This window comes from Dermacentor albipictus, chromosome 1, assembly GCF_038994185.2.
Source record: "Dermacentor albipictus isolate Rhodes 1998 colony chromosome 1, USDA_Dalb.pri_finalv2, whole genome shotgun sequence".
NCBI lineage: Eukaryota > Metazoa > Arthropoda > Arachnida > Ixodida > Ixodidae > Dermacentor > Dermacentor albipictus.
The window spans coordinates 254,409,250-254,434,508 of record NC_091821.1 but is presented as its reverse complement, the minus strand read 5'-3'; the positions used below and the strand labels follow the sequence as shown (position 1 = coordinate 254,434,508).

The 25,259-nt window shown below is 45.1% G+C and overlaps 1 protein-coding gene across 4 annotated transcripts in view; it reads right to left on the bottom strand.

The window, feature by feature from the left end:
- Oga (O-GlcNAcase) overlaps nt 1–25,209 on the bottom strand; it is an 89,280-nt gene extending 64,071 nt beyond the window's left edge. For all 4 annotated transcript variants that reach the window (XM_065431243.1, XM_065431251.1, XM_065431259.1 and 1 more), the window contains exons 1-6: nt 24,835–25,209; nt 24,099–24,150; nt 23,877–23,974; nt 8,480–8,610; nt 8,197–8,365; nt 1,551–1,649 (exon numbers count right to left, since the gene is read on the bottom strand). In XM_065431243.1, the coding sequence (XP_065287315.1) occupies nt 1,551–1,649; nt 8,197–8,365; nt 8,480–8,610; nt 23,877–23,974; nt 24,099–24,150; nt 24,835–24,916 (631 nt within the window). In that variant the 5' untranslated portion in view covers nt 24,917–25,209. The remainder of the gene's footprint in view (nt 1–1,550; nt 1,650–8,196; nt 8,366–8,479; nt 8,611–23,876; nt 23,975–24,098; nt 24,151–24,834) is intronic.
- Between the last annotated feature and the right edge of the window lie 50 nt (nt 25,210–25,259).

Below are 25,259 nucleotides of genomic sequence, written 5' to 3'. Positions count from 1 at the left end.
TGGCGCCAACAGTGCTCGCGCAGACTGCGCTGGGGAATGCTGGCAAGCGGGTGCCGGGAGGCCTAAGATTTGTCGCCTTCCGATGTGCTCCCTACCGACGCAGAAAATTTTCTGCAGAGACCTGCGCAGTGGTTGCATTGCGATTCCGGACACCGTCTCATTTGACAGTTTCACAGGTGCTGACACTGCTGTACTGACATGCGCAGAACTCGACGACGGCGAGATCATTCGTCAGGTTTCTGCTGCACCACCGGATGATGACCGAGTCGGAAGATGACGCACCATGTGCTGCTACGCTGCCGTCACATGCAGAGCATGTACAAGCAGTGACTGTGCTTTCAGCCGCTTATAGTGACCACACGACCCTTTCCGAGATTCAGGCTCATCTGAATGCGCAGAACAGCGTGCAACGGCGCATTCACGATTTCTTCAAGCCTACTGCCGAGCCCGAAGAAGTGCGTGAAAATAAAGGATTTCATTTTTCCCCCCCTAAATCTGCTTTTTCGGACACCTGTTTATTCGGACATTTTCGCAGTCCCCGTGAGGTCCGAATAAACGGTCAGCGACTGTACAGCACTTTAGTGCCAAGATGGCTCACAAAATCCAGCAACTGATGGGATCTTGCATACCAAAGCTGTAACTAAGGTATGGAAGATGCGATAGTGGAGGGCTCTGCATTGAAACCTCAGTACCAAAATCTCAGCACAGAAATGTTTTTACATTTCATCCACATTAAAATAGGATCACAAAGCTACAAACTAATAATCAGCAGCACAACCTTGCAGCCACTGAGCTACCACTGAGCGTAATGAACTACAACAAACCCATGTAGTATTAAAGCCTTTAAGGGGAGACTCTGCACCAATGAATTTTTAATGTTTTATTCACGAGCAGATATTGACGAAACATGCGTAGTTTATGTACTTCCATGTGCTAATTGAAAATGTACGTTCAGTTTTGTTGCATAAATTTAAAAGATTCATAACTTGCTTAGAGGTGGACTTTTACTAAACTATACTATATGAAGTCATGTACATTGACTTATAAAAATGATATCGAGTAATTGGAGTATGCAGTGGTACAAGAATGAATACTCTAGACTGATTTGAACCAAGGTTACAGCATGTCAAACTGTATGAAGTATGGACCCACAGTAACACCCAGGTCAAATGATTACTTTTTAAATATTTCTGTCACAATATTTGCCTACATTACATGCCCACTGAAATTTCTATCTATTTGCCTACCTTTCTGACAAACAATTATTGTGATAGGGTAAGCAGAACCAGAGATATCATCACTCCAAAACTATGGCACCGCCAGAAAGGCTGTTTTGAGAAAACTAGGAAAAATTTTCCACAACCTGTTTATGATGATTATAGCAGAGGCTAAATCAATCAAGGATAATACAGGGATCCAATCAAGCAAGAATACACGCTCTACACCAATCTGTAGCAATGGGATGCATGAAGATATTTGGGCCAATTTTCAGCACCAAGGAGCAGGGTGAATACTGCAGCAACTACAGTGGCTCAAAACAGAACTCTTACCTGTCCACATGATGTCTATTCCAGGCATTAGCTTCAGGCCAATAGTATTCAGGTACTCAGAATTCTGAACATTTGGAACAGCCCTGGCAGCACAATATTCTGGGAGAGAGAGAGAAAAAAGCAAATCTGATTCATAGAGTACTACAAATGTCCACAACAGGGTCACAGGCAGTGAAAGATTGATCAAACGCAACCATTAAAAGTTTAAAGGAGTTCATAACCACCCCACGGATTTGGTGAAAAACAAGAGTCCACGGATAGCATATGCTGTAGTCTTTAAAACTGATGGTAGCGCTAAAAAGGACGGACACACGATGAAAAGACGACGCGACGACGAGGAAACGCTACTGACAACTGGTTTATTTTTCGAAAAAGTTCTATATTTAAGGGAATCACAACACATGCGCACAACTGAACTGCACCAGCCTTCTTTGTCGCAATATCGAAAACATGCCCGCGAAGTGAAATGATAAAACACCCAAGCAGCAAGAAGTGAACACATGACCAATTGAAGAAAAGCCATACGTTACGGTTTTTCAAATTTCCCCAGAAGTGTGCGCTCAGCCGAGTACAAATTTATTGAAACATCGCTGATGCACAAACCCGCCTTTTTTTGTATGTGGAAAGCTTCCAGCAAAACTCTAGCTTTAGCGCTTGCACTTCTGCCCAGAACCTTTGCTTTTTTTAACCGTGGCACGCACTCGCAAACCATCATGTGCGAAACTAAATTCGCAAGTTTGTCTTGTTTTGCTAAGTTTTGAGAGTGTTCCCTTAAGCGGTCATTGAGGCAACACCCCGTCTGCCCGATATAGCACTTGCCGCAGGACAGGAGAATAAAGTATATCACTCCTAGAGCACACCTGACGAAGACATCTTCATGCTGCTTTTTGCAGTCGTGCCCGCACGAAATGCTTTTTAGCTTTGACTATCAGGTTCGCAGGCTATTGGCCGCAGGCTTCCCTTGCTCGGTCCTCGTAGCTGTCGCTAAAACCCTCCTAAAAAAATTTGGCCCCGACGAATGAAGGCTGCACCTGAACGCGTGAAGACCAAACCAGAGGTGATGCCTTACATTCATAAGGTTTCACACAACCTCAAAAAGGTGGCCAGCAGGCACAACGTGCCACTTGTTTTTTCTGCGCCAAACAAGTTGGCGAGGCTGTGCCCCCACATCTGCGGTGAAGGTTAGCGCGGTTCGATTGCGATGTGTTGCGATTCTCTTAAATATAGAACTTTTTTCGTTGTGGTGGCCTCAGGTGGCGGCTCCAAGTCCTTGGACTCGGGCGGCATCTTTGGCTTGCCGGACGGCCCAGAGTTGGTCTGCCAACTCTGAACTTTTGAGAGCCGCCTCCCAGCGGCGGCGACGCCGATGGAGAAGGTCCCCGGCGGGCCCCGCAGCTGGGGCGGTGTCGGGGAGAAGCGAGCTCGAGGCTTCCCGTACTGTGGTAACGGCCGCGATTACGGACGCGTTGCGAACGGATGTGGTCCCATTACCGTGGTTGCCGGCACATTTCCATAGCATATGTCGCAGCGTTGCTCGCTGTCCGCAAGCTTTACAGGCATCTGTTGGATATAAACCTGGGTAGAAGTGATGTAGGACCGCGGGGCTAGGGTAGCTGTGCGCCTGGAGCAAGCGTAAAGTTACGGCCTCATTCCTGTTTAACTTGTCGTGTGGTGGCGGGAATGTGCGTCTTTGGAGTCTGTAGTGTTGGGTGAGATCTCAATTGCCGGCCATTCATTAATAAAGTTTCTTCTCTCTCTCTCTCGAAAAATAAACTAGTTGTCAGTAGCGTTTCCTCGTCGTCGTGTCGTCTTTTCATTGTGTGTCCATCCTTTTTAGTGCTACCATCAGTTTTAAAGAATGCATCACCAACTAGCTCAGCACCAAGTTTTATTGAGATATGCTGTAGTGAACATCTCAGCCAGATGTTGCAGCCATGAGCGGCGTGTGAACTTCGCACTCCGCTTGCAGAGTGCGAAGTCACTTTTTTCTCGAACGCACTCTATTCAACAAAAGCCTTCTCACTTTTTTTGAGGGCTGCCATATTTTGTCATATAGCAGATTCCTATACATGGCTACTATTGGCCAATGATGTAGCTACTACCCGACAACAATCAAGAAAGGTGTTTGGATCAACGTGCTTCTTCTTACTATTACTGTGTATATTTATTGATGCAATTTAATAAGCAAGCTGAAGTAGGCAAAAATCTGTGTTTCGAATTTCAATAAGAATTGCGCACTAGTTAAACCTCGATATAACGAAATTCATGATGTAATGAACAATTTTCATTTCCTGATTTAGTTGTATTGAAAACCATGCATTTTTTTTTTCAATTTAACAAAGTTTTCAACCATTTTGATCATGTTCTTGGAGCCTGTATGGCTAGTAAATCTAGCAAAAAATTATGTTGGCCAAGGCAAAAGTTATTTCAAGTGTCTTTTTGCATGGAATGTTTGAGTGTCAAAACCGGTGTCATAACGAACGCACCAGGACGCGGTAAGCAGTAAACACCGCTGCATCATTTGTCGCATTGGTAAACAACTCGGAGAAACAGAAGAGCTGACAATTTCTTCTGTGCAAGAGGGATGGGGTGGGAGTGAACGCATGGTAATGTATGCGCTGGGGGGCAGGAACGTGCGCCTATCTACCTTCTACTCCTCACGCGCATTCGTGTGCGAGCCACGTGCCATATCGATCTTGGGGGTAATCTCTCCGCGGCAAGCTGAAATGGATGGTGCCTTCATGCACATTTTGTTGTTCCCGGCCGTCTAGTGTGGGTCACTAGACGGCCGGGAACCTTAAGGTCAGACCACACGTACGCTTGCCAGCACGCGCTCACTCCTGGCCGCTCCTGGCTAGACTCCTTGGCAGACATAACTTTATATTGATCTATTGACGGCACTTCAAAATGCACAATTTGGATGTAGCTACTAACCGTCCGTCAAGCTGATGCAGGACAAAGCTGGTCCACACCATATAGTACAGCTAGACTGGAGCACAAAGCGTGAGCGTGCACTGCAGCCCTGCAGTAAACATAGCCACTACAGTTGCAGGTAGCTGTGTCTGCTGCACAGCATAGACAACAAGGCTGTCATGGGATGCTGCGACAAACCTGCTCACTCAGCTCGCTGAAAACAACAGCATTTTCCAATTGGTCTCTGTGGGTGACTTGACCTGAGGCTTGAGCGCCAACATCTGATGAACAGGTGGTTGGCTACCTGAGTTGCAAGTCTTCCAGGTGTGTCACCATCATGGTCGAAGTTCGTTAGATTAGGAATCCTTCCAATGCAAGTCCAGAGTCAGCATGAATCATTTAGCTGATGTGAGCGCTGCTGACATACTCGCATAAGCGAACATAAAGATCAAGTTTGTTTGTCCGGAAGGTACTGTGCTACTCAGGTCATTCGGTACAAGGATGGTGCACGTAGTGGTCACATTATGTCATTCGGTGCGCATAGCTATTTAGTACACTTTAGCACAGCAAAGGGATTTGACACCGTGAACTTAACCATAACGGATAACCACTAAGTATGGCATGTTGTAGGTGCAAAAATCGTAAGCAGTGGCATCTATGTGAATATCTAAAATCAAATTTGAACTGCGCACCATGGTGACATTCACTAGGTGAAGCATTGTGGGCACCACCCCACTCCACCATAGCCTTCACAGTGCAAGGCATTGAAGAAGGACCGGGAGCATCCCAAAGGGGATCAAAGGCGATCTTTAACTGCCAATAACTCTGCTTCTGCTGAACGCATTGAAGTACTTTTTGCTGCAAAGTATTTCTGATATTGTGTTTGAGTGTGAAATTTATTTCTCAACTTCTATAAAAAGTGGTTCAGGACCACTTTAAGGAAAACACAAGTAGCAGCTTTTCAGCTGGTCACAGAATCTTTCCCCCGACTGCTTTGATTGCAATGTGGCCATTTCAGTGGCGGAACAGGCGAAACCTTTAGGCGCAGGTCCTGGTGCAGGCAAAAAGCCAATTTGGCGTAGCAGCAAGCACTTTTGGTGCTGGGTCCAACGCGCGTGTGCTTACCATATACCATGCAAGTACGGTCGAATCTCGTTAATTCAAACATGCTTAATTCGAACTTTCAGTTTATTCAAACTGACGCTGCGGTCCCATCAAAGTTATGTGTATTCCAATGGGCGAAAACGCCTGGTAATTCGAACGCGCAAGCATTTGCGACGGTTTATTCGAACATACCACACTCCAACAATGCTCTCAGAAGCGCGCCAAATGGCGTGGCGGCGCTCCTAACCATCATTGCACTGACCCTGCCATAGAGGAAAAGCTTAAAAAAAAAAAGAGAGAGACCCCTCAACGCCGTGCGCGAGGTTTCCTATAATATCCAAGGGCAATAACACTGTTACCACGCACCCTACGCTCTGTGTGCAAGTGAAAGCATGTGAGGGGAGTCGACGATCGCGGCTCAATCTAACCCGTGCAAAAGAGTGCTGGGAGGAAGCATGCCGTCTTCCGCTGTGCACGAGGCACCTTGCGAGGCACCGGAGGTGGGGGGGAGTTCTATTCCGGCTGCAACTGCGCATGTGGCAACTGTGCGTGGTCGTGCGGCCGTACCTTGAGAGAAATCTGCGTAGTGGGCGGAGTCTAGGTACGTCCATGATTCGTAGCTTTGCGTGTGCTTTGTGTTCTCAGCACTCACTTTTCATTGAAGCAATAGACAGCACGAATGTCACTTCACTTGTTGCTGCTACCGCGTTTCCTCACTCCAGCGTTTTGACAGTGAGTTTGTCATCATCGAGTGAGATGTGTTCATGTTTGCTTGTGCGCACGTGACACCGTGCTTGTTAATTTAGTTAGTATGCCTATGTTCTCAAGTTTATTTGGCCGATAAAAACTACTACCCTTGGATCATGTAGCTGTCAAATAATTTGCTATCACAATCGATGCTTCGCCTTTCGAGCAAAACGGACTTTTTTTTTACAATGACGAGTCTAAACCGAGACATCGCGATGAAAAGGTTGTTGGAGACAGTGCGCCACATCCTATTCTGTACAACAAAACAGACCATGAATACAAGGACGCAAAGGCAACACCGCACCAACATGATTATGATGAGTGGCAACGACTTCGTCATCTTCGTAAGACATGGCGTGTTAAGAACACAGGATGAAGGACGTAAACGCAGCTCTGATCTGTCAGCAGACGAAGGAAAAATCACATGAGCAGGCAGAAGGAAGCAGCGGCGGAGGACCAGTCCGACCTCGGCAACTCCGCCGTGGCAGTACGAGGGCTTAGGTGGCAGAGGTAATTGGCGCCATCCATCAAGCTGGCAAGAAAGCAAATCCACTTCCCTCCCGCCCCTCCTAGCAGCTACACTCCCCTCGTCCTGCCTCTCAACTCCCTCACCTTTGATGGCCTCCGCACACGTGCGCCCCCGCGCCGGCCCAGGGCCAGCTTAGCCCACTTCCGTTTTCTGCCATTATCGGGAAGCGAGTGTTGGCAAGCACGGGCAGTTTCAAGGTCCTTGCTCGCTGTGTGCTTGCACACCATGATATTTCACGACTCGCACCATTCGTGCATCATACTATGGTGCACAAGTACTTCAAGAACAAGTCCTCATTTTAATTCGAACTTCTTTTATTTTAACAAATTTTCTAGTTCCTTCGAGTTCGAATTATCGAGATTCGACTGTACTAACTGATACAGTCGATATGTTGTGAAGATTGATTTGCGAGAGGCTTGTGCTGCAAGCGAGGCAGAAAAGGATGCACCGCTCCTGCACACCACAACGCACACAGGGCACCACAGACAGATCGTCAACAAATGCGTGTTTAATAACCCAGGATCCAACACAGTGCGACAGACACGCCTTGTGGGCAAAGGCAAGATCGATTGAGTATGTACGCCTGCATTTAAGATGATGTCATGCAATATACTCATGTCATGTCACGCACATTAGGCAACGTTTTGAGTTAACGAACATGACGGAACCCATCGAAGTGGTGGCTCTCGCCGTGTACCACATTCACTAATACCATTCTTAACTATGCACCACATGTGATTCTGATCACCGTGGCTCTATTGCAAAGCCCCGCTATCACCCATAAGCATTGAAAACTTTACCTACATCATACTTAGGCAAACTCCGCAGGCACCACGCGGGTTCAATGAACACCAAAATAAAGCGCCAGCAAAACTGTACAGCAGCACTACATTGTACGTCTGTCAAGAAAAAAATGTGCGAATGACGAACCGGACATCTCCGACGAGCCCATAGAATTTCTCACTACAGAGAGAAACTCTATGGACGCTCTGCATCCTTCTATGATGATGATGATGATGATAGCGTGCTGTTGATTTTGATTTTAGTTTTGCTAGCTGCGAAGCATCGACGGAAGGAGGGTTTTGCTTCTATGCATGCTTTGGCGCAGGCTCTATGCAATTTGCCACTAAAATGCCATTTTGGCGCAGAATCACACAAAGGGTCACTCTCAGCACAGTTTCGCACAATTGGTGCACCTGTTCCATCACTGCCATTTCTGCTTCAAGGAGTGTGCATATGCTCTCAATTCTGCTTGGCTGCTCAGAGGTGTGCACTATCACAAAGGCCTTCATGGGATTGCCGCCATTGCTGCTGCTGTTTACACAGAAACACTTTAAGAGAGCAGACACTCACCTGTTGGACAAAAAATAAACTTGGGGTGGTTCAGGTCCTGGTAGACTTCATTCGTGACAGACACTTGGGCATGTGCAAATGACTGGAACACCTCTTTGTCTGTCTCACTGATCTCTGGCTCAATGTCATCAAAGAGGAGTGCAAATGCACCACACCCAAACTGAGCTACCTGCACAATGTCATAGTAAAAAAAGACAATGCGTAACACCAAGTTTCGTTTCCCGGTTTCGCTCACCATGTTACAATGCAGCAGTGAAAATGTGTGCAGAGAACTATGCCATACCTGCTCGAGTTTCCTCTTGAGGCAGGAGACTTCTTTTGAACTAGAATAAGTGATGTCTAGACCAGGTGACAGGGCATAGTAGAAATTGACCGAGTTTTCCCTAGCTGCCTGGATAAGGTTCGTCAGGTGCTCTACAAAACAAAGGGGGGGGGGGGGGGACGCATTGAAGTAGCAGTTTTAAGGAAAGAAAGATAAAGTAACATTACACAAAGAGCAATAATTCATTTATTACAAGGGTCCATTACGAGGGCACATCAGAAAGTCTTTCCCGTATTTTTTATTAGTCAAAATAAGGTACATACAGGTAATTACGAATATACGTACTCTTCCTCGTACCTTACGAGGGTTGCAATGTGGGCTTGTTGGTAATGCATCTTTAAGGGGAGTACGGTAGCGCGATTAAAAGACGGGTCAAAAGAAGACACACAGGAACCGTCCCGTCTTTTAATCGCGCTACCGTAATCCCCTTAAAGATGCATTACCAACAAGCTATTGAAGATGTCGTACCTTACACTACTTTTCCACATAGTCCCCACACCGGTTCAGACGTTTGTCCCAACACAACATTAAATTGCCCCTGTGGTAGAATGCGACGCACACAGCCTCCCCGAACACGCATCGCAAGTCTTCACGGCCCTCTTGCAAACTCGCACCACCACCTCACACTTCTCAAAGCAAGACACTTTTCCCCATACATGGGCTGCATTTCCCTGTGGATTTCGATAGGCGTTCAACCCTTGTTCCATGGAAAACGTATCACACTTCTTTGCTCGTACGTCATGGACTTGTGAAGCACATCTGCCATCTTCAAGAACTGACAGCAGCGCCATGCCGCAGAGCTATCAGCTGATAAAACCAGGCGAATCCAAGAAAGGTCCACCACTAGGAATGGATATGTTGGCTTCGCATCTACAGCTGTAACTTGGCTAAAATAAATAGAGGCGAAGAGTTTCTCATTTGCCCTCATAGAAACAAATTTATCAAGATTCCAACTATTACAAACAACATTTGTTCACCATGGTTGGAAAAATTATCGATGACACGCGTGGGTAACTAACCGGATAGTTCACCCAACAGACATCAATTCGGCTAACTATGTCAATTGGAAAGGGGCAGCTTAAAACTCAGGGAAGCAGCGCCGCTGCAATCGGTAGTGATGCACATTTTTAAAACTGTATAATAAATTACACGCTTTATGCAAAGCACGGGGCAGGCTACCCTCGGATACTAACTTTTTTTGTTTATTGAGATATCTTAATGAAATTTTCAGGATAGACTCATAGCAAAAGCATTAGTAGAACTACAAAATTTCATGCAGTTATGTTCACAGGTTCTCAAGTTACAGCAATGTGTCAGAATGGTGCACATGGTTTTCTCATTCCAGGCCTGGAGAACTTTCAAATGGTGCTGCAACTGTGAAATTCCCTATGATGATTCCCAGATGGATACCCCAGGACAAGACAGAGCCTTTCTTTAAATTTTAGCAGACCACTGAATATAGTGTTGGTGATTAAGATTTTATCACTCAAATTTTCATTAAATATTGCAAATCACAGACACAATATATAAAAAAAATGGGTTTGTCTTGCCCTCAGAAATTTGTTCAGATACACAATAAAAAAAAACTTCTGGAAATCTGATGAGCGGTTACAGAAATGGCTGGAACAAGCAGCCTCACCAGCCAAAAAAGTCATATTGAGAAAATGAGCTTTGAAAGTTTTGAGCACATATATTGGTCGAAAATGACCCTGCAGTGTAACTGGAGGTGTCCTTAGGCACTCCCTTCTTTTTCCGCCTTTCCACCTTCTCTTGCGATCGCTTCTTGGCCTTTTTCATGCGCAGAGAATCTTTCTCGGCTGCCTGTTGAATGGCCAGGTGTTAGCCCCACTGATGAACACAGCTCTTGGGTGGCCCTGTGGCAGCCAGCATTATATCTTAAAACTGCCTCATGCAGTGTTGTCTCCACAGCAATCAGCAACGCATGCTGCTCTTGGGGCATCAGGAACCACAGCACGGAGTGAAATGATTCTGATGCATTCTGCTTCTTTGCTCCCAGGTAGCTAGCATTGCAGAAGAGAAGCTTGTGAGAGGCGCTCATAAACAGGTAGCTGTGCTTCTGCAACATAGCCTGGAAGATTGTACCGACGCTTTGGAGGTGGCACACCATCACCCTTGCTGGTGTTATGACGACACCACAAGTCTGCACCCTCAGCGCACAAGTCGTGGTGAGGATCCTCGTCCATCGATGTCACATGGTGGTACAATGCCATCACTGCACACTGCATTGCAGCCACATCGTTGGAATTGTTCTGTAGGGCCCAGCCATAATAGTTGGTCAACTTGTCGATGAGGGCCTTTGTCAGCCTGCTTTTCCCTCCTAAAGCCTTGTCACTTTTCTGCACAAGGTTGCGCAGTGCTGTCCCCATCCTCTTTTGGACGTGAGTCAGGCATTCCTCTTTCAAAATGGAGACCAGCCCATAAACATTTTCTTGCACAAAGGCAGAGAATGTGGCACTATCTCCGTCAGACACAAGCGTTGTGTAACAGAAGTTGTGCTTTGGCACCAAACATGAGAAAAGGATGACAGCTGCCTCAACCTCCATCCTCCCAGACTTAGAGTCAGTGTTTTTCTGGCACACATGATCCTCCTGCAAGCTTGCGTAGCCTGGGTCTCAAAGCTTTGGTCATACTTGGCAACCAAGGCACTGGTTTGATAAAACAATAGGGTCCAAGATGAGGCCCGTATGATATTCAATTATTGCACCAAAATGGGTCATGTGGCCATGCTTGTGCCATGTTCCATCAAAACTTACTGTGATATCCCTGCTGAAATATGGATCCATTTCCTTGTAGATGGTTTTCACAGCAAAAGCAGATTCTGCATAGAACTTGTCTATGCACTGTGTCTGCAGTTCCCTGAATTTCTTTGGAAGTGCTTCTGAAAAGTCTTATGATGCAGGCCAGGCCACGATGGGACACGCTCATCGCTGCCCAAAGGTCATTGAGGGCCGTTTGTCGCTTCCCTATCTGTTTTGTTGCCACAATGGCTCTTATATTCACATCAAAGGCGATTGAGTCATACTGACAAGCAGGACTCCACGAGCTTGCAACTACTCCACAGTTTAACATAGCAGCTCAAGCTTTGTTGCAAGTCCAAGTTGGGTGCCTCCTTGAACCTTCATCAAAGTCACGAAGCACCGCTGGCACGGGGTCCCAGATAGCAGGTCGCTTGGGCCTTCCATTTGCACAAGGAGAAATCTTTTGCCTTCACATGTAGCGGTGGCAGCTTCAGAATCGCGCTCCATTGCTTGAAATTTTCGCTGCGTCGCTAACATAGCACTAAGTCCTCGTTGCACAGCAGCGCGTTTTTTATCCGACGCCTCTTTCTCCTCGCACGTCACGAAACATATTTTCAAGTGCACAGTGGATGACGTGATCGCACTGTCCGAGGCAGATGAAAGAGAGGATGTGGAAGCCGCTGTCGATGAGCACGAGACATCAGGCGCACTTATCACAACAAATTCTTGCGCCGGTGGAGCATGAGTCACATTGCTGGAAGCATCGACACAACCACGCTCTTGCGTAGATGAAGCAGAAGCTGCCCAACAGGAACAATCGGTGCGATCATCGTCAGCGCGCGGACAAGCTTCGCCATGCGGGCGAGCTTCATCGGACGCTTTTTTGCACCGAACGCATGTAGCATCTTGAGTTTCTTTGGGCGCATCGTGGCCGACCGCACAACAATCGGCAGGCGAAACACAACGGTATCGTGAGGATGGTTGAAAATTGTCCCATAAAAATGGTAGAAACTTGGAGAATATGCGAACGGCTGCAAAGATAGACAATGGCAAGCGGAACACACAAAGGGCACTGGCGATGGAGGAGCCGAAGCAGACGACGGCTGAACGCATTATGCAGGAGACTACTACGTTATCGCACACAGCAGCCAATGGGAGTCGTGGGCTCCCCCGCGTCCTTGAGGAGCGCGTGCTTCACCCAATTTCAGCTTCGCGCCTCAGCCGCCGGAAACTTGAAAGCTCTCGCAAGCCCTCCAATCATGAGCGATTTACGCCTCTTTCGTGCTGTCGCCCCCGCGGGTGGTGGGGAAAAAAAGAAGCACAAGAATACACACACAAAACAACACCAAAATGGGGGGCGCTCAGGGGAGCAATGGAAAAATGACGTTCGCGCCAAGTAGGGGTATTTTGAGCGCTCGCTGCTCGAGAGCTGTCGCGGCTTGTTATAAGACATACTGCCCAATACATAGTTTATATAAGACCTGCTGCCCGAATATGTGGTTTACCAAAAATCGACTTTTTTGCGACTTTTCGGTTTTCAAAGGCCACGTCCCACCCCTTAAATGTACCACCTAATGATCACAAGGGCCTAACCTAACGACTCAGCACATTTGTACAATATCATCAAAATCATCTCGGGGCCCATTCAAAACTCGCTGCGAGGAGTGCAGACAAGGGCAAGAAAATTCAGATTTCTTTTGGCAATCCAGATAATTAACAGTGCCAAGACCTTGCACTTACTGCTCCTCTGTTTTTGCTCAAATTTCACATGATAGAATTTTATGGTTTTGTACGACAAATGTGCGTAGACTGCATAATTCTGAAAGAAGTCCCAAACTGCAGGTATGATCGGCTTCCAAGGTGTAAATAAACGTTGTGCTTGCACAGGCACAGCAGATGCTCTTAAGCGGGGTTTTAATGGCACTTGGACCCGTGCGCTGCATCGTCTGCTGCACTTGTGCTTCACACCTGTAAGTCTGCACCAAGTTGGCGCACCTTTTGAAACGGATGCCGTGGTTCAGAGGGTGCCATTGCTGCCCAACTGAAACAAATGGCAGGGCGCAGCACCTTGCGAACTGGTTCAGGTGGTACAGGCTAATAGAACAGACCTTACGTTTGTCCAAGTCCCCTTGCAGTGAGTGATGTTTAAAACGTGGCGGCTATGCCCATTTCGGCAACTGCAGTATGGCAACACACAACCTTCGAGATCGGATTCCATTAAGAGCTCAGGTGCCCATCCAAGAGGAAAGCGTTTTCACAGTTCTTTTTCTTGACAAACGAGGCAATCAGCAGTGTCAAGAGTTATATTGAAAGACCCAGACCATAATATTCAATCTTGCTGCAAAATTTGAGCAAGAACAGAGCAGCAGTAAGCACAAAATCTTTTTTCTAAGATTCTATAATAAAAATGCAAGTCCCTGTCATTGTCTCTCTCCGCTCCTGCAATTGCTGCGGCCGCCACATGCACTTGCAGCCAAAAAATGCACCCCGTCCCTTTTTTTTGTTTTTTGTACAAGCAACTTTATCAGGAGTCATGCGTATTTAATTACACATAGAAAAAAGCTCCTGCACTTACCGCTGCTCTGTTTTCCCTCAGATTTCGCACCAAGATAGCATTTTATGGTTCAGATCAATGTTAATATTGAACAGCCGCAGATAAATGCCACCTCAGCGTGGCATCTCTGTTGATTACAATTTTGATTGTGCTTGTACTAGCACTGTAACTACACCTTGTAAATAGCTTTCTGTTGGTGTTTCCAGTAAGAATATAACACTTGGCACTGCTACTTTCTTTTCTCAAGAAAAAGAATATGACTGACCCTTCCCCTACTGCAAAATGGGAGTAAGCTAAGCTTGTCCTGCGTGCACCTGACCTACGCTACGGTTAAGTGCCCCACAGGTAACAGTGCCAGATGGCTTCGGCCTCCCACTCCCTCAGCTCAGGATCTTCTTTTTGTTGCTGTCAGATTGCTTGAGCTTGGGAAGCTCTAATGGCTGGATCGGCACACTGACGGCGAGCCCTTTTACAGACATGTTCTCGCCGCCGCTCATCAAAGGCTGCCTGTTCCTTGGGGGAACGCACGTGTGGCCCTCCCATTCGTTTTTAAGCCAGTGCAGCGCACGCACAACGGCTCCAGTGACTGGATTGGCACAGCAACAGTGAGCCCTTTCACAGGCGAGTTCTTGCCACCGCTTGTCAAAGGCTGCCTGTTCCTCCGGGGAACACACATGAGCGGGCGTTCTATGAGTTTTCCAAGACTGAACTGAATGGAAACGAAGCTGGTGTAGTGGGCAAGAAACCCTTTGCCTCCCTGGCAGAAGCAAAACGGCTCTGATTGGTTGCGCACATGGCGTGAGCGTGCGCCTATGCAGCCGGAATCCTTGCTAATGACTTACGCTCCGGCGCCAGCGCCTACGCAGCTGCTCTGCTCTGGGAGCAACTGGGTTTTTTTGCGAGACCGCGACAAATACCACCAAAACTTGAGCCAATAGAAGCTTCGCTTGAAAAATAGTTGCTGTCGTCTGAGCCACTTGTAGTGAGTTATAAGCAAAATGAGGACACGGAAAAAGTGAGAGCCAACGTTTCAACAAGTGGACTTGTCTTTTTCAGGGGTTGAGCACCTTGAAAAAAAAAAGGTCTTGAAGAGGCCTTGAAGAAGACAAGTCCACTTGTCAAAATGTTAGCTCTTGCTTTTACCTTGTTCTTGTTTTGCTAATAGTCTTCAATTTCCATCTCCTGCCTTCCCCGTGCTTTCCCTTGTAGTGAGTGATGTGACATTATCTTTTCGCTTCTGGCGTCTGCACCACGGTAAAGCATGACCTGCGAGCTGGCTTCCATTAATCGCTGGGGGGCGCGCTGCGGAAAGCAAGGGTGCAGACAAAGGCAAATCCGCATTTTTTTTAACACACCTGGAAATTAACAGTGCCAAGCGTAACAGTAAACGATTCAAACCATAAAATGTGACCTCGCTGCAAAATATGAGCAAGAAGTAACGATAAGAACAATTTTTTTCTTGCTTTCCTTTTTCTTTTTTGTACGCCACCAAAACACGAAGTTTGGATTTACGTGATTCTGTTCACAGCAGCAGCACCGAAAACTTTCAGGCAGGTTGCTATTCTGAATATTGGTGAATTCTGCCCTATTGCCAAATTCGCCATCTCAGCTATGATTGGCCTAAAGCACCGAAAACGTTCAGGCAGGGTGCTATTCTGAACATCGGCGAATTCTGCCCTATTGTCAAGTTCGCCATCTTCTCAGCTATGATTGGCCTAGAGGACTGCTAGAGCCACTCTGATTGGCTAAAAACACTGCCTACCAGCTGCGGTGGCATAGTAGCTTTGGCATTGCACTGCTAAACTCAAGGGCGCTGGAGGAAATCCCAGTCGCAGCGACTGCATTTTCGTGGGGGCAAAATGCAAGAACTCGCGTGTACCCTGCATTGGGTGTTAAAGAAACCCAGGTGTCATAATTAATCCAGAGTCCTACAACATGCCTATTGTGCTTTTAGCATGTAAAACTCAAGAACTTAATTTTTTAAAACAACATCATTACAGAGTTTGACACTGTGAAGACACCGAGGCAGCCCAAGCTTCCAGTATGTTTTTCTTTTTTTTTTACGTATCTTTAAAAGAAATGCCTTGGCACTGTACAACATGGATAATCAAACATGACGGCAGCTGGAAAGCATGTATGCAGCATCTCCTACAACAAAAAGGCAGAGTCGCACTAAGGCAAAGTGATAGCAAGGCTTGGCATTGCATTGAAGGAGTCTCAGAATGCTAGCATGATGAAAACCAATGTTAACCAATGAAAACTGTTGGCATTTGTTAGCGCCCACTGAAATGTTTAGATAAGTTTAGCTTGACGTTTACTGTTAATTCAGTTCAGACGAGTGTATCCACCAAGGTCTGGTATGAACACAGGTGCTCAGCAGGAACGCTAATGTGTGTGCGCACAACTTCCATGCCAGCAGCGGAAGCCAGAACCGTGCCCTGGCTCTGGCAGAGCCAATTGAGTGGTGCATGACGGCGCGTCCACTTGGCTTCATCACTTTTGCAGCCAAATGCACTGAGCATCTCTGGAACACTTTTAACCTTCCACAAACGGGCCACGCACATACTTTGATGCCGTGACAGCACAACAGTGTGAAAGCTCTTTGAGCATCCATATAATTGCTAGCGCAATAAAAATCCGAGGGTACCTAAGCACTAAGTTGTGAATGCGAAAGTATTAATGTTCAACTGAACGCTGCTGAGCAATCCTTCAAGTTATGAATTCCTCGCAGGCAAGCGAGTATGTTGAGATACTTGGCCAATGCCTCCTAGATAGCACAAGGCCGGTGCACATTAGTCTGCCACAGAATCTAACGGGGACGCTAATGCCAGGCTTGGCAGTGAAAATTTCATTCCAAGTTGCATGATGTCATAAAGCCGAGTGCACAGGTCTGCTATCTAGGGGGCACTAGTTTAGCAGACATTTGGCTTCTAAGTGTGGGATCGTAGGTTTGAAACTCACTTCCACCACCATTAGTCTTTTTGAATTTGTTGTTTTTTTTATACATAAATTTCTTTATAGCAATTACAGAGGCAGAATTCGAACGTAGGTGAGAACTTGCATGGACAAGGAACACGCAGATAACACAGGATTTCAAGGGTGAGAGTGAGCATGACGTGGCATTGCGGCAATGCATAACTCACGTAACACCAGACACAGCAGCAAATGTTCCCTTTCACCCGCTCCGCTCTGTCTAGGTGCACACGTGACGTGGCGTCGCAGCCAGTAGGAATTTAGGTCCTGTTTAGCTGCGAATGATGTGTAGTACATTGATTTGCCTAAACTTGGTCCTTCTGGCTTCAAACAGCTTGGTGGCTTTGCAAACTGATCACTTTCAACAAAATATATTACATTAGAAATGCAACAATTTGCAATGATTATTCATGTGCATAGTGACTTATTGCCTTCATGCGCTTGGAAAAATATTATTCCTTGGAAATGTAACGATAAATAGCATAAGAAATAATACCACAAGAACATCTGAAGCCACACGCACATAGAGTAGACATCCGGGTGCTAATCATTCCCATGGTAGCTGAACAATCGCAGCGCCAGAGTTTAGCCCTTTGAGGGTCAATGACGTAAATATACGGCGCCGCGAACAAGTCCAAAAATGGTCGATGCCATATATTTACGCCGTTGTCTGTACACTTAAAAAGCGCGCCAATTTCCTAACTTTTCGTTTTCTATTATGTGCTGCCACTATTTGGGAATACAGGGAATTTTTTTCACCCGCCTCGCTCTTTCGGTTTTCGTTGCATGGTTTGTTTTAGAGCTAGTTTGCTCCCATGTGTCTATATGGGGAACCAGCGCTGGAGTTTTCACGACACCTACAGCGCCGCCCTGGCGGTCAGAACGTTCACAACTCAGCCGCTCCTGCGGACGAAAATTGCTACTGGTAGTAGCGTGCGCTGAAAGTCGAAGAAAAACAAAGGACGCCGACAATACTGTTGCGCATACAAGTGCCACAACTACGTCGGGATGAGGGAAAATGTATCCTTCTGCGTCTTTCCATCTAAACCCTACGAACAAGAATGGAGGTGGCGTTGGATCCAAGCAGTCAGGCGAGCTGAGTAAGTTCCTGTCTTGTCGCCCTGTCAAGCGGTGTCGGGCTGGTTTCTAAATCGAATTTCGCGTGTGTGCTTGGTTTATTCGATAGTGAAGACGGTCAGCCGTGGCAGCCAGTACCGAACAGCAGAATGTGCAGTCGGCATTTCGTCGGAAACAAAATGAGCAATAGCATGCACCATCCGGCATATGTACCAACCGTTTTTCCTTCGCAATACCACCGCCAAGCCCCTTCCAATGAAACCGCACGAAGCGAACGATACGAAAAGTAAATATTATCCATTCATTGCCAAGAATTATGTGGGAGGGAAGCTGCCTTGTAATACGAGTTGTGATCGCATACTGCCGGTGCACGCGCGACTAAGCCGCCTATAATCAAAAATAACGTACAGCACAAAGGTTGATCATGAATTACCAACTAGCCCAAGCAACCACCCTAAGCCGCCTATGTGTTTTTTAAAAATGCGCATGCAGATGAGGACTCGGCGCTGAGATGCACCCGGTAAATTTATGTAATTAGTGCTAAATGTAGCCAGCGTTGTTATGGATCCAGCAGCGGAGCACTGAAACCCTTGCTTGCGCGAGTCAGCTGATGCGATAAAGCTTTTTTCGCCATTGACTGCTGTGGCGAAGTAACATCAGAATTTTTTATGTCTAGCCAGAGAAATATGGAAAGTCTTCAGGCCAACTAATACTTCCGAAACCATGGCGCAGCACGACCAGAGCCATAGCTGCTAGATTTGCGAGGCAGGCTGCCCCGCACACATGGCAACGGCACACAGCGCAACCATTAAAGAAACACTGTGAAAAATATATAAAGCTTAAAAAGCTTCTTTCGTCATTTCTTCACTTGATGGTGCTAGCTTCTTTACGAAAACTGTCCACTTGAAACGGCGCGAAAACGGAAACATACAAACTATGATACGGCCGCGCACGTGTGTGTCGTCTGGTCGAGCGGCTGGGATATGCCGCGTTTCGTCGGCAGGGCGGCGTGCAACTCACTCTTTTCGACGCGCCGCCTATCCAGCGCTGGTTCCCCATAGTACCTGTCACGTATTGGCACGCACGCAAGTGGGCGGCGGCTTGGGTTTTCTTCCGCGGGCAGTTTCGGCTTCTTTCGCTTGCAAAGTTGATGGCCATTTCGTTACTAATCGCTCAAAGGGCTACCGCGTGTTCCTCGCTCGTTTAGTGCTCACAAGGGTCCGCATGGGAAGGATGCTGCCGTGCCATGCATTTTGACACTCGTGAGAAATAATTGCCTCTGGTTGACGATAAGATGAAGATTAGCGGAAGTTTGTTGCACGTTTTGCTTTTTTGATGGGCACACAACCACACAGTTTTCTTAAGTGCGCACACCTACGCAGTTCAATTACACTATGGACGTAAATATTAGTGTAAGAGCAGGAACAGGTGAGTTGCGAAATATTCTTGTGTGCGCATTTCCGAAGCCTTGAACTATGCGTATAACAATGCATCAAATTTTTAATTCTTATAAGCTTATTTCTTTTTTTGTTATTCATGAATGAAGAGTACATATATACCAACGCAAAATATTTTTTTCTCACTTTACGGTCACCCTAGAAAAATTACGGTAAATTTTTTTGAAGTCCCTAAGAAGAATTGGAATCTGCAATATAAAAAAAAATCGTCCCTGGGCGGTCGCATGTGGCCAAAAAAGTCGACCCTCAAAGCGTTAAATCTTGTAGGAAACTGTTTGCCTGCAACACATTCCAAAGTGCTGGAGGTTAAGTGCAGAGGTGTGTTTTTGTTCTGTGCAGCGCACTATGAACAAGTGCAGGAGGTGCTGCAAATCATGTACTGATTGAACATACCCAGGTCTCTCTGATTTGGCTGCACTTTATGAACCACTTGCAGAATGCACATGACTTAACGCTGACCAAGCAACATAACCCGAAAGTAGATTGACAAAAGTGGCAATTCAGTATTAAACTTGCATCATGGTTGTGCAACAGTATATATGCGACAGAAGTCTGAGCTGAGAAACAAAGAAGTTGCTGGATATTAAAGTGAAATTAAATGTTGCATTCCTTTCAGATTTTGTGGTGTTTGCTATATAAGTGAGACTTTAAACTGCATATAAAAAGATTTCCCTGAAGTTGGCTCATATAAGGAGAATAAGCCATGCATCATTCTGCTTTCAACTAAAACGTTGCATTACTCCACTGGAGGTAGATGGTCAAGGAATGCAATGACCATGCAGAATTTTTTTTGTCAGTGTATGACTAAGGGATACCATGCACTACTAGTACCAGGCAGCACTCTTTGGATAAACTGAAGAAATAATAAATAAGAATAAATGGCCACCTTGCCTTTCTATGTTAGCCAGTGAGTGAGACATGGGCATAACTCATTCTCGCATGTAAATTTTGGGCCAATTTTTTCCCAAAGGATGTTTTGTAACCCGCTGCCTACAAACCCCATATTGTGCATTCAGGTAATTATGCACACAACACATTGTCATTTATTTTTACACATGGGTTTCAATTTACATGTGATGGAAACCATATACCAGACTTGTACACATTACAGAAAAAAAAGATAACCAATTACAATTACTTCACTTAAGTATGTGATAGATTGCAGTGACCAATTACTGCCCCCCAACAGCAACTGAGTAATTACTAAAATGTAGATTACTTTTATGTTACTTTCCTCCCAACCTTTATCTTTGTCCGAACGGTTACTACACAAATCAAGTATAAAACAAGCTGGCCTCTTTCGGTCTCCTCTGCAGCCATCAACATGGTGTTTATCCTCACTAACAATTGCTTTTCAAAATTTTCTTCACTAATCTTCTCTCATTTTCTTGTGAGGACATCTGTGATGACTGAAAACTCACTTGATGTGCGCGCTGAAGTGAACGGTGGTGTTTCATTGTACGAAACATCTTGTGCGCAACACTGTGGTTATGCAATGCCCTGATGCTCATGTCTGGGCCCTCTATAAAGTGCAGCACGTCAGTGTTGCTGGAGCTCGGAGAACGTGCTCCAGTAGGGCCCATGAAAGGCAGAAAAAATCTCCAGTAGGCGATTTTCTGGCATCAATGTCCAAAGTGGCCTTCCCTTAGGAGACATAGTAGCACAGGTTCAATTTATCACACAACATTTGGTGGAGCATTAACATGACGAAACAAATACCGAGTGCCCATGTTTGCCTGTCTGAACATGTTGAACTGTGAGATTGCCGCATGGCACAACTGCGGGCTTTCTGCTGCTGTTTCCAAAAAATGCAAGTACTCAAAGCTGCATCACCTGTTACAGCTTGCCTTATCAATAAAGTAACTGGTTACATGTAATTGGTAACTGGAAAAAAAAAAGAAAAGTAACTGAATTACAGTTAGCATTACCAAGTAAAAAAAGTCATCAATCAATCATAATACTACCAAAAAATGTAATTATTTACAATTTGTTACATGCAAGTTTAAAATATACAAAGTAATTTAACATTAGACAGACCATCATTTGTTAATTAAATTCCCAGCCTTCTTGCTTTTAAGTGCCATGTGCATTTAACGAAAGCTAAAACTGACACACAAACATACTGCCAGCCAACTGATACTGAGAAAGCCTTCAGTGAATATTTCAGTAGTAATACTTACGATTCTCAACTAGATCCTCCCCATTACTGACATTGCCTCCCCATCGTCATTCTTTCTACTTGTGACCTACAAGTGCAGAGGTGGTTTTTCATCTTATATCTTCACTTTAGTCCACTTGGCCTGGCCTAGACTCTGTCCACCTATCTCATATCAAGCTCATTTCTAATGAACTGTCTCCTATAATAGCAGACATTGTTAACAAAATGCTTTAAAAAAAATTTAATTATGGGGGTTTTACGAGCCAAAAGCACTTTCTGATTATGAGGCACGACGTAGTGGGGGACTCCGGAAATTTGGACCACCTGGGGTTCTTTAACATGCACCTAAATCTCAGTACATCGGTGTTTTCGCGTTTTGCCCCATTCAAAATGTGGCCACCGTGGCCAGGATTCGATCCCGTGACCTCGTGCTTAGCAGCCCAACACCATAGCCACTAAGCATTAACGAAATGTTTAAAGCAGGCATATTTCCCCAATTCTCTGAAAGTTGGTAGAATAATACCCGTTTACAAAAAAGGTGATCATAAACTCAACAACCACAGACCTAAAAGGATTTCCCTGAAGTTGGAGAATATATAATATATATATAATATATATCATATATATCATATATATATATATATCATATATATCATATAATATATATATATGATATATATATAATATATATCATATAAGGAGAATAAGCCATGCATCATTCTGCTTTCAACTAAAACATTGCATTACTGCACTGGAGGTAGATGTAGTCAAGGGATGCAATGACTCTGCAAAATTTTTTTTTGTCAGTGTATGACTAAGGGCTACCATGCACTACCAGTACCAGGCAGCACTCTTTAGATAAATTGAAGAAATAATAAATAAAAATAAATGAACACCTTATTTTTTTAGGTATATAATTGAGACTTTTTCATACACATTTAGCATCCTACCTAGCAAAATTTAATCATTATCTGCACAATATGGCTTTCAGTCAGGTTACTAAACTGAACTTGTGCTTCTAGTCTTAACCAATAAAATCAAGAAGGCAATCGACAAAGGCTTGCTGGTTGGGAGTATTTTTGGCACCACTGATCACCAACTTGTTATACATAAACTTGAATCTTATGGCATAACTGGCCGATCCCTTCAGTTTATCTCTAGCTATCTAACCAATTGTACTCAAGTTGTTCAGATTGATGCCCAACTCTCATCTGCAAAGTTCATAAATCAAGATATTCCTGAAGGTTCGATCCTTGGCCCGCTGCTCTTTCTACTATTTATTAATGACCTATTTAATGTTCTGACCATCGCTGACTGTATCTTATATGCAGATGACAGGACTATTTTTACTTGCACTAATGTTGCCAAGCTAAGCGAAAAGTTAATGCTGATCTACACAATGGAACGTGTTGGTGTCGAATGTGTTGGTTGCCCTTATGGTGTACAAGCTTGGGGCAACACATACCTCACACACCTTGGCCAACTTCGAAGACAACAAAATCAGGTGCTTTGTTTGATGACTCATTTCAAATCCAATGTAACGCCACTTTACTGCAGCTTAAAGATTCATCTTCTTCATCAGCTCTTTCAGTTTAAGTTACCAATTGTGGCACATAAATTATTTTGCAATATTGCACATATAGATGTGCTTTGTTGATGAAACTTTTGTAAATACTATTATCACTAGGTCCTCTGAACTTGATAACTGTCTTTTGCCTAATGTGTACAGACTATAAAAGTTGACTACTCCATTTGTGGGAATCAAACTGTGGAATTCTATTCCACATACCATTAAATCATCACTCGCAGAGTATATATTCAAGAACCATGTTAATAATTATTTTATGCAACAACTGTCTTCATCCTAACAAACTGTTGTGATTGTAGTAACGCTACTAGTTGTATTGTTTCATTTTTATTGTATTGTTAACTGGCATTGCCTGTTTATTACAGAAAGAGTTTCTTTTTCCATTTTTAAATAAACAGCTTAGCATTTTGTTTTTTGCACCATTCTTTGCTTTTTAGAATTGTCTGTAAGGTTATCGCAACCACAGCTTGATGCATGTGTGTACATGCTTCATGTATGGGAGTCCCCTTGACAGTTCCTAACTTCAGGGCACCCTGTGTACTACTGATATTATATGCACTTTTATGTAAAACTGACATTGTTGATGAATTAACTTGAATTTGAAACTTTGCGACATTTGACTATTGTGACAAAAATACAACACAAGGGGTAATGTTGCATAGGGTGCACGAAAGATGTTATATTTGCTCGAATACTTATTTTCCAAGGTGTTTCGATAATAGTCACTAGAGAATTAGCACTGAATGAATATAAGGAGGCCTGAACTATTCATACATATTTCAAACAACTCACCTGCTTCCTCCACTGTGTAAAGTTCTCTCCAATATGCTCTGTGCTTGAAGTCGTCTTTTGGTGCATACATATAGGTGTTCAGGCCCAATTTTTTCATTCTATAAATAAACATACGTGGATGATTCCGAGGAAACCGGTAAAAGTTACCAGCTACAAACCAACAAATATTAATCCCATAAAATAAATACAGGCACATATCATTACGGTCGTACTGCCACTTACCTTTGAAAAAGGTCTTTGCGTTGTTCAGTCGTCCATGGCCGTCCATAAAATCCTAAAGAGAAAGAGATATGTACGGAACAGAGCAGACGTTACTGAGCCTGTGCCAAACATAGGGGAACCTCACGCAGAAACATCAGTTCGTTTTAAAAACTGGCTACATAAATGTAAAAATAATCTTGGAAAGATCAACCGCACGCAGAATAAATATGCTACACAATTATCACATTCGTTACGAGTATTTCGACGAAATGAATGTATGATTGGGGAAACGCAGAATTTGCGCGGATGCACGCAGGGAATGATTGCACAAGAAAAACTTCTGACAGTCAACATTGCACAGAAAAGTCACTCAACGTTGCACTTGCACTTCAGGATATGTAAAGAAAGCGCAAAATGCATACTGATTTCGCCGAACTTCTCACTTGTCACCACTCGTCGTGCTAGACAAGCCGAGCGCATAATTTCGATCCTCCCGCCTACATGACCCGCGTGTTTATGTAACCCTACGCCAATACACTGCAGTATCTAGGAAATATTACGGTAGCTACTATGGGACGCATTAGCACAGCTAATGGAACCATGGTGCTATTCACCGCGGCTGGTCATCCGCTAAAGCATCTCAATGGCGCCACGAATGCTCCGATTTGAGATACTGCACGGTGCTCGGCACAGCCAGTGGGATATGATAACCGGCAGACAGACTGGCTACGCCGGAAAAGAGGGTACTGACACTTACCTTCAACGACACCACACGCCAAGTTATGATTCCTTGCATTAATGCAGCTGGACGGGTCTGCAGACGACGCTTCTTCGCCCATTTTTTTTTCCTACGACGGGAAACGCTCACTCTAGAAATCAGATCTCGAAGGAGCGTCCACGCCAGTGTCTTTGCTCTGGGGAAAGCATATCAGCTTAAATATTTCTCCCAGAACGCCATACCGTTCACAATTTTGAGGAAACCAATTGCACGAATTGAATATTTTTGAAGCGAGAACGGTATGGGACACAAGAGCAGCTAGAGCGCGAAGGCGCAGGCACAACCACGGCAGAGACCGCCGAGGGGTGCCAGGGGGCCAGGGCTGCCAGGGGCCAATGGCCACGAGCCGAGATGTCCGGATGTGCAGAGCTTTTCAAACCGTCCGCTAGAAGGGGCTGTAAGCG